Below are 13880 nucleotides of genomic sequence, written 5' to 3'. Positions count from 1 at the left end.
CTCAGCATCTGACTCAGGGCATCCTCAGGCGTGGGCTCAAAAGCCACCGAGGGTCAGAGCGAGTTCAATCATCAGTTTAGTGGGGGTGATTCATGGGGATCCCACTAGTGTCTTTCAGCTGCACCCTGTGACTGCTAACAGTGCGCAGCGTATATTGGCGACTCTGTGAAGCAACAGAGTTCCCTTCCATTCACACTGGGTGAGGTCTAAACCCACGCGTGAGCAAGTGTCCACCATTACTCAGCAGCAGGTGTCAGCAAACACAGCTCATATTCTCTATTATCATTATTTGGTGCATTCCGCCAGTCCTAACAAGTACATGTATGGGTTGCCTGGTTGCTAGGGTATCCCCACATGTACTTATGCTGGCTGTCAGATGTAAATCATTCAGCTGCGGCAAGAAAAACTAAAACTCCGAGCACTAAAAAATACCCGGAGGACACCCAAGCATGCTCGAGAAATCTTGAGTAACGAGTATATTCGCTCATCACTAATGAATATCCCTCAAACAAGAATTGAAAGACTCTTGTCTGGCTATAAAAAGCGTTTACAAGCTATGATGCTTTCAAAACGGGCTGCATCTAGGTACTGACCATGCAGGGTGCCCAAAGTTTTGCATCAGTCCATTTTCGTTTTTGTTACTTTTGTTTCATGTAAAAGAGAGCTACTAGTAGTATTTGTAGAGAGTCAAATCAGAACCTCTGGTTAACTGCAAAAGACCGTCAGAAAGATTTAGCAGACTCTGAAGTTGTGGTGCATTGCTATACTGTTCAGATACACATGCACAAATAAGGCTTTCATAGATGAGTCATCAGAAGAAAAACTCTTCTGCATCCTCACCATAAAAATCAGCACCATAAGTATGCAAAAGAACATTTACTAAACAAGCCTGATACATTTTGGAAACAAGTCCTGTGGACCGATGAGATTAAAATAGAACTCTTTGGCCACAATGATCAAAGGTATGTGTGGAGTGGAGTGCTGCGGGACTGGTTAAGTGTGACAAACAGTGACCACAAGAAAAGTTCACAGCAAATGTGTTTAATGTCCATACTCACAGAGTGTCCATAACACGGTATCCACTGGATTGCAGCTGGAAAACAAAACAGTCCATGGGAGTTCGGTTGCCGAGGGCAACTGCACCATCATATCATGCTGTGGGGTGCTAGGAGTTCACTCTGCTGGCTCTGTGTTAACTCACACAGGCTGAGCTTCTGCAGAGCCGTCTGCTCCACAAGTTGCAAACTCCAAACTGACACACTCAAACCCCTGCTGCCGGGTATTTTCAAACTGGAATCTGTGGCGATGGGCCACTCGCAAGACCCGGCCTGGAGGAAATGGACTGCCCCACTACCTTCCTGTAGTCTGTTTAAAAAATAAAAGCCCATAACGGGTTTCCTGAACAATGACCACAAGGCACTCCAGTGTGTCTAATAGGCCTCTGTCTGCATCCTTGGGGATACATATCAACCCTCGCACATGATCCCCCTCCCTGCCTCACAGGAGAAAAAAGGCACAACATTTCTGGAAATAACATTTTTCCAATGTTTTGTGATGCAGCCAAGTTTCACGGTAAGGCCGGGGTCACACTAGACCGTAATACGGACGAGTGCTATGCGATAAAAAATCGCATAGCACTCGGCCCAATGTTAATCTATGGTTCAGCTCCCATCATCCGATATTTTCTCCACCGTATTTCGGATCCGAGGGAACTCGCAGCAGGCTGCGATTGTCAGCGTATCTCGGCCGAGACTCGCCAATGCAAGTCTATGGGTGCGAGAAAAAATCAGATTACACACGGACCATGCATGTGCATTGCGAGAAATACGCAGCGGTGTTCTATAGAAAAGCCGGTAATTCAATTGCCGGCTTTGCATTTCTCCTTCACAAACCCGACAGGATATGAGACATGGTTTACATACAGTAAACCATCTCATATCCCCATTTTTTTTGCATATTCCACACTACTAATGTTAGTAGTGTGTGTATGCAAAATTTCAGCGCTGTAGCTGCTGAAATAAAGGGTTAAATGGCGGAAAAAATTGGCGTGGGCTCCCGCGCAATTTTCTCCACCAGAATGGTAAAGCCAGTGACTGAGGGCAGATATTAATAGCCAGGAGAGGGTCTATGGTTATTGGCCCCCCCGTGGCTAAAAACATCTGCCCCCAGCCACCCCAGAAAAGGCACATCTGGAAGATGCGCCTATTCTGGCACTTGGCCACTCTCTTCCCACTCCCTGTAGCGGTGGGATTTGTGGTAATGAAGGGTTAATGCCACCTTGCTATTGGAAGGTGACATTAAGCCAGATTAATAATGGAGAGGCGTCAATTATGACACCTATCCATTATTAATCCAGTTGTTGGAAAGGGTTAAAAAACACACACACACATGATTTAAAAGTAGTTTAATGAAATAAACACAGCGGTTGTTGTAATAATTTATTGTTCTCTCAATCCATCAGGAACACCCTCGCTTGGAAAAATAATAAACGCACAAGATACATACCTTCTGGTGAACCGTCTCGTCCCACGAAGTAATCCATCTGAAGGGGTTAACTAATATTACAGGCACGAGCTGCGATAAACCACTCGCTCGTACCTGTAATCACCGGGTGCTGAAAGGAAAGCAGTGATCTATACTTACATTCAGTCGCGGTGATGCGCCCCTGCTGGATGTTCTCATGAACTGCAGCCTGGGAACTTTTTCCCACGCTCCAGGTCATATGAGGACATCCACCAGGGGGCGCATCACCGCGACTGAAGGTAACTATAGGTCATTGACCTACATTTCCTTCAGTCGCGGTGATGCGCCCCCTGGTGGATGTCCTCATATGACCTGGAGCGTGGGAAAAAGTTCCCAGGCTGCAGTTCATGAGAACATCCAGCAGGGGCGCATCACCGCGACTGAATGTAAGTATAGATCACTGCTTTCCTTTCAGCACCCGGGGATTACAGGTACGAGCGAGTGGTTTATCGCAGCTCGTGCCTGTAATATTAGTTAACCCCTTCAGATGGATTACTTCGTGGGACGAGACGGTTCACCAGAAGGTATGTATCTTGTGCGTTTATTATTTTTCCAAGCGAGGGTGTTCCTGATGGATTGAGAGAACAATAAATTATTACAACAACCGCTGTGTTTATTTCATTAAACTACTTTTAAATCATGTGTGTGTGTGTTTTTTAACCCTTTCCAACAATTGGATTAATAATGGATAGGTGTCATAATTGACGCCTCTCCATTATTAATCTGGCTTAATGTCACCTTCCAATAGCAAGGTGGCATTAACCCTTCATTACCCCATATCCCACCGCTACAGGGAGTGGGAAGAGAGTGGCCAAGTGCCAGAATAGGCGCATCTTCCAGATGTGCCTTTTCTGGGGTGGCTGGGGGCAGATGTTTTTAGCCATGGGGGGGCCAATAACCATGGACCCTCTCCTGGCTATTAATATCTGCCCTCAGTCACTGGCTTTACCATTCTGGCGGAGAAAATTGCGCGGGAGCCCACGCCAATTTTTTCCGCCATTTAACCCTTTATTTCAGCAGCTACAGCGCTGAAATTTTGCATACACACACTACTAACATTAGTAGTGTGGAATATGCAAAAAAAATGGGGATATGAGATGGTTTACTGTATGTAAACCATGTCTCATATCCTGTCGGGTTTGTGAAGGAGAAATGCAAAGCCGGCAATTGAATTACCGGCTTTTCACAGATATCGCGCTGAATGAAATATAAATACAGAATATATATATATGTGTCTCAATGACATATATATATATATATATACTAGATTGTGGCCCGATTCTAACGCATCGGGTATTCTAGAATATGCATGTCCCCGTAAGTATATGGACAATGATGATTCCAGAATTCGCGGCAGACTGTGCCCGTCGCTGATTGGTCGAGGCAACCTTTATGACATCGTCGCCATGGCAACCATTATGACATCTACGTCGATACTGTGCCCTTCGCTGATTGGTCGAGGCCTGGCGGCCTCGACCAATCAGAGACGCGGGATTTCCATTATGACATCATCGTCGCCATGCTGTGCCCGTCTCTGATTGGTCGAGGCCTGGCGGCCTCGACCAATCAGAGACGCGGGATTTCCAGGACAGACAGACAGACAGACAGACAGAAAGACAGACAGACAGACAGACAGACGGAAAAACCCTTAGACAATTATATATATAGATATATACTGTATATATGTTTTCCCGAACATTTGAGCACATAAATCCATTAGATGTCGGTTTTGCAAGCTTGCGAGAAAATCTCGGCATACGGATGCCATACGGATGTCACACGGATGTCACACGGATCATTTGATGCGAGGAAATCGCATCCTCGCACTGCACACGGATCACTGTTTTTGAAACATTTGTGCGATTCTCGGCCGTGAAAAACGGACCGTTTTTTTTATACGTTAAGTGTGTCCCCGGCCTAAGAGGGAAGAATGGATTCAATGAAAATTCAACAAATTCTTGATGCAAACATAATACCATGTATAAAAAAGCTGAAGCTGAAATGAGGATGGCTTCTACAAATGGATATGATCCTAAACACATGTCAAAATCCACAAAAGACTACCTCAAATGGCACAAACAGAAGGTTTTACAATGGCCATCAAAGGTTCCTGATTTGAACAGCACTGAAAATCTGTGCCTAGACTTCAAAATTGCAGTGCATGCAAGATGACCCGGGAATTTCACAGAACTGGATGAATTTTCCACTGTCCGGAACTCAAAACCCGTTGCCGTGGACAATGGCACCGCCGTTTCTTTTGGTTGAGTTAACCACCTGGAATTCCCAGGCTCTTTGTTATCTTCACACAGTCCTAGGTTGCACAGAGACACCTGTTCTGCAGCTTGCAAACTCCAAACTGACACACCCAAGATAAAACTGACAGATTTAAATGGAATCGTGGCCATAGGGCTACTTCCAAAACCTGGAATAGAGAGAGGGATTCACCCCACTACTAAACCTGCAAATCCCTCTAAAAATAAAGGCCCTTAACGGGTTTTCCTAAAAATCTGACTTGGAACCGATCCACTCTTTCTTTTATTTTGCCTTGTGACTCACAGATGTCATGCTGTGAACACAAGGCACTCCAGTGTGTTTAATAGGACTCTGTCCGCATCCTGAGGATACATATCGACCCTCGCATATGATCCCCCTCACACACTGTATGATGTATCTCAGAGTAATGATATTTGTATATGAAATTTGATTCCTGGTCAATAAGGATTAAGCATTTAGCATAACTTAGAAAAATAAGAAGAATGTAGATACTTTTCATAGACATGAGTAAAAATTCAGTAGGCTTAAAGCGGAACTGTACCTTCAGCAAAAGTTACATAAATCAATAATACAGGTGATTATAAGAAACTCTTATCTGAGAAATCAGCTTTCTTCCCCCCTTACAGGGATTTGAAAAAGTATTCGTACCCCATGAACTTTTCCACCTTTTTTCACTTTACACCACAAACTTAAATATCTTTGGATTTTATGTGATATACCAACTCAAAATATTAAGTATTTGTGAAGTGCAAAGGAAATTATACATGGTTTTCTAATTATTTTAAAAATATAAATCTGAAAATTGGGACATGCATTTGTACTCAGTCCCCCTGAGTCAATACTTTGTAGGACCACCGTTCACTGCAATTACTGCTGCAAGTCTTTTTCAGTAAGTTTTTACCAGTTTTGCACTTCTAGAGGATAACATTTTTGCCCATTCCTCTTTGTAAACCATCTCTATCTTAATGAAATTGGCTGGAGAGTGCCTGTGAACAGAAATTTTCAAGTCTTGCCACCGATTCTCAATGGGATTTATGTCTGGACTGTGACTAGACAATTCAAACACATGGATATGCTCTGATCTAAACCACTTTACTGTAGATCTGACAGTATGCTTAGGGCTGTTGCCCTGCTTGAAGATTGACCTACACCCTAGTCTCAACTCATTTGCAGCCACTATCAGGTTTTCCTCCAGAAGTGTCCTGTATTTAGCTCCATCCAACTACCCATTAACTTTTACCAGCTTCTCTGTCCCTGCCGAAGAAAAGCATCCCCCACAGCAGGATGCTGCCACCACTATGTTTGATGGTGGGAATGGTGATTTCAGGGTGATATGCAGTGTTATTTTTTTGCCACACATAGAGTTTTCCATTTTGCCCTAAAAAGTTGCAGTTTGGTCTCATCTGACCATAGCAAATTTTTCAACGTGCTGTGTCCGCTACATGTCATGTGGAAGACAGAGCTCTAGTCAGTTGAGACCAAAGTACAACTTTTTGGGATAAAGGCAAAACACCATGTGTGAGCTGTCAGAAGCAGGAACTCTGGTGGATTTATATACTTTTTGCAGCTCACTCAAATAAGCAAAGTTGGAAAGTTGCTTAACTTTACATTTAGCAAGCATAGGAACAGTAGAAACAAATCTATGAAGGTGTATAAGCCTTTGACTAACGTACTTCAAAAACTAGGCAAGTGTTTGCGGGTTTCTATTGATTTAGTTCCAATAGTAGTTACTGGTATCTGTTGCTAACATTTACCCACTTTTTGAAAGTTATGTTCAAATTGTTTAATGTCACAAAGGTCTGGTTGGCAGAGACTTTCTGCTCCATTATCTGTTGATATAGGTACCAGGAAAAGTATTGTATAAATTACTTCATGCCTAATTTTCTGCTGAAAAAATATGTTTTGTGAATTTTCAGCACTTTTCAGCACTTTCATAACCAGGTATAACTTGGATCTCATGGACACCTGTACAGAATCTGTAACATGGTCTTTCACCTACCATGTGCTGTTTATTTACTAGTGTCTTATGTGTCAAAAGAGCATCTGAGTCCCTTGAAACACCAGAGTCCAAGTGAAATTGGAGTCTCAAAACTCCTCCTGAATATAGCTGAATCACACACATTATTCTCTTTTTCGTTTGTATGCTGCTTGATATGAGAAACAAACAAAATCAGAATGTTTAAGGATAATCTGCCATTTTTAGAGACTTACGAAAGTATGACATAGAAATGTTAGAACCATTGCTTAGAACATTATGATACATTACTGGCTTCATATAAGTTTGTCAAATGTGATGAATATTTTATGCAGATTGATTTGGAAATCTATGCTTTTGTTGTGGAACAAATATACTGTATTAATAGATCAATAAATATGTTGCCCTATTTAAGCCTTTGTTTAAGCAGCATTATAAATATGGAAATTAACACTTACCGGTAAATCCATTCTGAAAAATATAACTAGTAGTGAGCTCTTGGCTTGTTTAGTCTAGGCTGGTTGACCTGCTGTGTTAAAAACCTAAAATGCATCAAAGATTTCCCATGTTTTATTTCTACTCCTTTCATAGTTATATCTCACCACTGTAAAAGACTTTACGATATTGTATGCTCCAGTTTTTAATGTTTCATACCCTTGCCAGCACACTGTATTTTTTTCAAACTTTATATTGTTCTATAAATCATTAATTTATTTTCTATTTCAGAATGAAGAAGGATTTGGCCAAGAGGGGATTTTAGAGCACACCAACAATATGAACCCAGATGAAACGTATGAAATTCCCCCTCAGGTAATTGCTTTATATTTTTATTTAGATCTTTGAATGAATCTGAATGGTTGCCTTCACATGTCCCAATATAAGTAGTTTAACTGTAATGGATTTTCTGAATCAAATAAGGAACTAAGCTAAAATAAAAAAGTTATGGCTACCATATCCTCAGTGTTTGAACCCTAGCAAACAAGCTAGTCTGATGTTGTTTACTATCTAAATACAAATGTGGGATTCCAAGGGGTACGCTCCCCAATAAACACCATTCCTGGACAGGTAGTTGATGATGATCTGATACATTCTAAATTTCACAGAATTATCAATTGATTACATTATTGATCTACACCAGACTATCCTTCTTCACTGAAAGACCCCCAAAGAGCCCATATGTTTCTTATTGGGCAAATTTGGTGGTATTGGTCTTGTCCATGTAAAAATCAACTACTCAAGAAGACCTGTGATAAATGTCTCCAGATTTCTCCAGGTTTGAAACCCATATTAGTGAATGCTTAGTTGGTTATTGCATTATTGGCTGAGTATGTTAGCGTAAGGGGTATGAATGTGGTGTGTATGTAGTTTTTAGGCAATGTCTGATCAACTGACCATGTACAGTACTGTTGGTTACAAATGATTAGCGAACGTGCTCAGATAAGGCATTATCTCAGCATGCTCATGTGCTAACCAAGTGTCTGGCATGCTCGAAAAATAGGTTTGAGTCTTGCATCTGTTCGATGGCCGCAACAGATGCATGGATTGTGTAATAAACAAGCAATTGAAGCATGTGTTTTGCAGCTGTCAAACATCTGCAAGACATGCAGCCATGGGGACTCTGTTTTTCAAGCACACCGAAGACACTTCGTTGGCACACAAGCATGATCGGATAATGCCTTGTTCGCGCAAATTCGCTCACTACTGTTATCTACTTATTGTCTATTGTTATGACACGTTAATAAGATATACTGTAACTATATGGCATGTTCTTAATCCATTTTGTCTGAATCCATTTCAACTACTTTGGATACTGCTTACCTGAAAAATATAGGAATGTATGCTTTATTATTGTTATCAGATTGCCTGAAAATCATGGTTTTAACTGAAAACCCTGAAGAAGCCGTTCGCTTCAATGAAACCGACGGAGTCACTTTTGACACTTTTGTCCAGCCTTTATCCTAGAAGTGTTCGGCTTTATCAGACATGGACAAAAATGTGATCCACCATGTGTTTGTGTATTTCTGAAGAACACGAATACTAAAAGGATGGAGCCAGACAGTGTCCCCAGTGACTCCGTCAGCTTCATCTTAATCCTATTTTTTGAGGGTTCTTACAAAAATCCCGACGTAGTGCTCAGCAGAGAGCACTGTATGTGTGGGAACCTAGCATTAGTGATGAGTAGTGATGAGCGAATATACTCGGTACTCGAGATTTCCCGAGCACGCTCATGTGTCCTCCGAGTATTTGTAAGTATTTGTGGTGATGAAAACTAAATCTCCGAGTACTTACAAATCCTCGGAGGACACCCTAGCGTGCTCGGGAAATCTCGAGTACCGAGTATATTCGCTCATCACTAGGGTTGAGCGACCTTTACTTTTATAGGATCGGGTCGGGTTTCACGAAACCCGACTTTTTCAAAAGTCGGGTCAAGTGAAATCGGCCGATCCTATAAAAAAGTCGGGGTCGGGGTCGGCCGAAACTCGAAACCCAATGCAGTGCATTGGGTTTCCAATGGTTCCCAGGGTCTGAAGGAGCGGAAACTCTCCTTCAGGCCCTGGGATCCATATTTAAGTGTAAAATAAAGAATTAAAATAAAAAATATCGCTATACTTACCGTCTGACGGGCCCTGGTACTAACCGGGAACCTTCCTTCCTTAGAATCAGCCTTCCAGGACCTTGCGGTGACGTCACGGTGACGTCGCGGCTTGTGATTGGTCGCGCGGCCGCCCATGTGACCGCTCGCGCGACCAATCACAAGCCGCGACGTCACCGTGACGTCACCGAAGGCCCTGGAAGGGCTGATTATTAGGAAGGAAGGCTGCCGGAAAGAAGCAGGGCGTGTCCGAGGGTGAGTATATACCTAATAGGAATATACTCACCCTCAGCTTCGTTCCGGCAGCCTTCCTTCCTAAGAATCAGCCCTTCCAGGACCTTCGGTGACGTCACCGAAGGTCCTGGAAGGGCTGATTCTTAGGAAGGAAGGCTGCCGGAACGAAGCCGAGGGTGAGTATATTCCTATTAGGTATATACTCACCCTCGGACACGCCCTGCTTCTTTCCGGCAGCCTTCCTTCCTAAGAATCAGCCCTTCCAGGGCCTTCGGTGACGTCACGGTGACGTCGCGGCTTGTGATTGGTCGCGCGAGCGGTCACATGGGCGGCCGCGCGACCAATCACAAGCCGCGACGTCACCGTGACGTCACCGAAGGCCCTGGAAGGGCTGATTATTAGGAAGGAAGGCTGCCGGAAAGAAGCAGGGCGTGTCCGAGGGTGAGTATATACCTAATAGGAATATACTCACCCTCAGCTTCGTTCCGGCAGCCTTCCTTCCTAAGAATCAGCCCTTCCAGGACCTTCGGTGACGTCACCGAAGGTCCTGGAAGGGCTGATTCTTAGGAAGGAAGGCTGCCGGAACGAAGCCGAGGGTGAGTATATTCCTATTAGGTATATACTCACCCTCGGACACGCCCTGCTTCATTCCGGCAGCCTTCCTTCCTAAGAATCAGCCCTTCCAGGGCCTTCGTTGACGTCACGGTGACGTCGCGGCTTGTGATTGGTCGCGCGAGCGGTCACATGGGCGGCCGCGCGACCAATCACAAGCCGCGACGTCACCGTGACGTCACCGCAAGGTCCTTGAAGGCTGATTCTAAGGAAGGAAGGTTCCCGGTTAGTACCAGGGCCCATCAGACGGTAAGTATAGCAATATTTTTTATTTTAATTCTTTATTTTACACTTAAATCTGAATTCCGATACCAATTCCTGATATCTTAAACATATCGGGAATCGGTATCGGAATTCCAATTCCAGATTCAGAAGATCGCCGACTTCATGGCCGACCCCACACAGGGGTCGGGTCGGGTTTCATGAAACCCGACTTTGCCAAAAGTCGGCGACTTCTGAAAATTGCCGACCCGTTTCGCTCAACCCTACTCATCACTAGTATTCACTCACTGTTTCATCATGTGCAGCATCCCAAATTATTAAAAGAAGTGTTTGTTTTATACAGCATATTCATATTCTTGCTTTGAGAATAATCAGCGATCTGTAATAAATTTATCAGGATGAATGTTACTATACATACTGTATCTCTAGATGTTACCATGGTGATATATGCACAGCACAGTAAGCATCGAGTAAGGAAGACTAAATGGTGTGACATATGGGATGTTTGATGTTACTTTTCTTCAGAACTCCTGATTTGGCTGTACATCAAGCACAGACAAACTGAAAGACTTTGAGATTTATTCATGATATGACTAAAATGTCTGATGGTCCTTTCTGCGTACATTCCCCTATTCGCTAATAAATCTTTACCCAAGTTTGAACATACTAATAAACTATGAGGATTTTTGGATTTTATTCACTAGCCATTTTGCTTGACTGAAAAGACCGCGACTTCTCACAAGATTTCGCCATGTATTACTAGGAAGTAACGCTAGCTGCAAGGGATCATCAGTAACGCTGCGCGGGAACGCCGGTAGGTGAGAATATTATGATTTTTTATTTTTTAAATTATTTTTAACATTATATCTTGTTACTATTGATGCTGCAACATTAGGCACCCTCGCCTAATTTTCTAATCCAAGACAAAAAGCTTCCTCTGTTACCCCATTGATGACCTCAATCTCATGCTATGGCAATGCAAAAAAAAATTTTTTGTGGGGTTTTTAAGTAATAAAGCATAAAAAAGTATAAATTTGGTCTTGTCATAATCAAATTGATCAACATAATAGTGTTATATCTGTTTGTTTTTTGAGGGCGGAGTGAAAAAAACGTACAAAATGGCATTCATAATACAGTGATGCAATGATAAATAAACACCTGCATCCTAAACGTCGAAAACATCTGCGTTCTTTACGTGTTTAAGAGATGAATTTAGTGAGTTTTATCTGCATTCCAGAATATCAGAAAAATGTAAATAAAAAGTGTAAGCATTAGCAATCATTTTTAACCCCTTCACGACCTTGGACATACTCAGAACGTATTGGTCAGCTGGTACTTACCGAACTTAGATGTACTGAGTATGTCCAAGCGATTTTGAACACGCAGGAGGTGTGCTCGTGATCGCCGCCAGGGATCAGCAGATTCTGACAGCTGATACCATCACTCAGGGCAATAGTGGTGCCCGCACCGCTCTCAGCACTTTAACCTCCTAAATGCATTTCGCAGGCATGCAGAGAAAGGGAGCCAGATCTGCACTCTGATCGGCACCTCTGTGATGTCATCACAGGAGCCCCATCATTGCCATGGTGACATCAGGGTCACTAGGCTATGGCAAACCCCTCAGACCATTCACAGAGCATGGTCTCAGGGGCTTGTGTCAGTGCAGCACTGACAGTTATAAGCCATTGCAATGCTTGTGCATTGCAATGATGGATCACCAGACAGAAGAATCTCTATAATGAGACAGATGGAGTCACTGTAGACGCTGCCAGGCCTGTAATCCAGCACTGTCTGTCTTTTCTGGCATGCATAAAAGCACGGTTCGACACAGTTTTGTGCACTTCTGAAAAGAAGGAAACCAATTAATAGAAGCCAGACAGAGTCAAAAGTAACTCTACTGCCTCGGGGGTTTAATCTGAATCATGTAACTTGGAAATTTAGATGGAAACCCCAAAGTAAGCACTGGGCAAATGTGATGTAAAATGTTCCCAATAAAAGCTTCAACTCAATATACAAAAATTACAAGTCCCCACTCAGGTCTGTCACCTGTCAGTGGCACTACAATGTCAGTTTTCACTTTATTCAGTAGCATTCACTGATTCTTGTTTCTGGAAAACATCCATGGAGTCAAAATCATCACTACATGTGTAAATAAATTACCAAATAGGTATAAATTCCAAAATGTTTTCCTGAGGGGGATTTTGCTTTTCCAGCACTTAGGGGCTGCGTTTATAGAGTCCACAAGCTGTTTTAGAAAAATCTGGGCTCCAGAAGGCAAAAAGCACTCCGTCCCTCCCAAGTCTCGGCGTATGACTAAGCAGTACTGTACAGCCACAAATGGGGTATTTCTACATTTTTTGTACTAAAATGTAATTATTTTTTCTTTGCTGCCCAATTGCATAAAATTCTGTGACATACCTGTGGTTTCAAAATGATCACTGCAACCCTAGATTAATTAATCAAGAGGATTAGCTTGTAAAATTGGGTCACTTATGAGAAGTTCTACTGTTCTGGCATGTTACGGCCTCTCTCAGTGGGTCATGACACTCGCAAACCATAACAGTAAAATCTGCAGTACAATGTAGCCCTCCTTCTCTTTTGAGCTTTGCACTGTGACTGAAAAGTATATCATGTTTACATATAGGGTTTTGGTGCACTCAGGAGAAATTTTTACAACAAACTGGTCCATTTTTTCCTATTAGCCCTTACAAAAATTAAACATTTTGGGTTAAAACAACATTTTAGGGGTAAAAATTTAATTATTCTTTTTCACTGCCCAATAGTATAAAATTCTGTGAGACACATGTGTTGGCAATATGATCACTGCAACCCTAAATAAATTCATTAGAGAGTGTAGTTTGTAAAATGAGGTCATATGTGGAGGGGTTTCTGCTGTTCTGGCACCCCAGGGGCTTTGCCTCTGCCAATGTGACATAGCACCCTCAAACCATTCCAGCAAAATCTGAACTCAATATGGCGCTTCTTCCCTTCTGAGCTTTGCACTGTGCCTCAAAAGTTTTCTACTGCATATGGGGTATCCGCATACTCAAGAGAAATTGCACAACAAATTTTGGGGTCCATTTTCTCCTACTATCCTTGTAAAAATTAAGAATTTTTTAACTAAAACAATTTTGTGGGGACATTTTTTAATTTTATTTTCACAGATCAACCTCGTAAAATTTTGTGAAGCACCTAAGGGTTCAACGTGCTCGCCAGACAACTAGATAATGTCCTTGAGGGGTCCAGTTTTCAAAATGGAGTCACGTGTGGGGGGTTTCCACCTGTGTTAGATCAGCTCACTTGGCTGCATAAAGAGGAAGACTCAAGAACACTGTCTCTTTAAACCTCTTACTGGTTTATTAAGGATACTGTAACTAACAGGTAGTACCTAAGACTGTCGATAGCCCATTTGTTGGCCAAGCATTCTTTTTCCACAATGACGTAGGT

At 42.6% G+C, this 13880-nt stretch overlaps 1 protein-coding gene across 2 annotated transcripts in view; it reads left to right on the top strand.

Moving 5' to 3' along the window:
• SNCA (synuclein alpha) overlaps positions 1-13880 on the top strand; it is a 215365-nt gene that overhangs the window by 178292 nt on the left and 23193 nt on the right. For both annotated transcript variants that reach the window (XM_077277198.1, XM_077277187.1), the window contains exon 5: positions 7499-7582. In XM_077277198.1, coding sequence (XP_077133313.1) covers positions 7499-7582 — 84 coding nt within the window. The remainder of the gene's footprint in view (positions 1-7498; positions 7583-13880) is intronic.

Source organism: Ranitomeya variabilis, chromosome 1, assembly GCF_051348905.1.
Source record: "Ranitomeya variabilis isolate aRanVar5 chromosome 1, aRanVar5.hap1, whole genome shotgun sequence".
Taxonomy (NCBI): Eukaryota; Metazoa; Chordata; class Amphibia; order Anura; family Dendrobatidae; genus Ranitomeya; species Ranitomeya variabilis.
The sequence above is the reverse complement of the archived record's forward strand: the minus strand, read 5'-3'. Positions and strand labels throughout refer to the sequence as shown.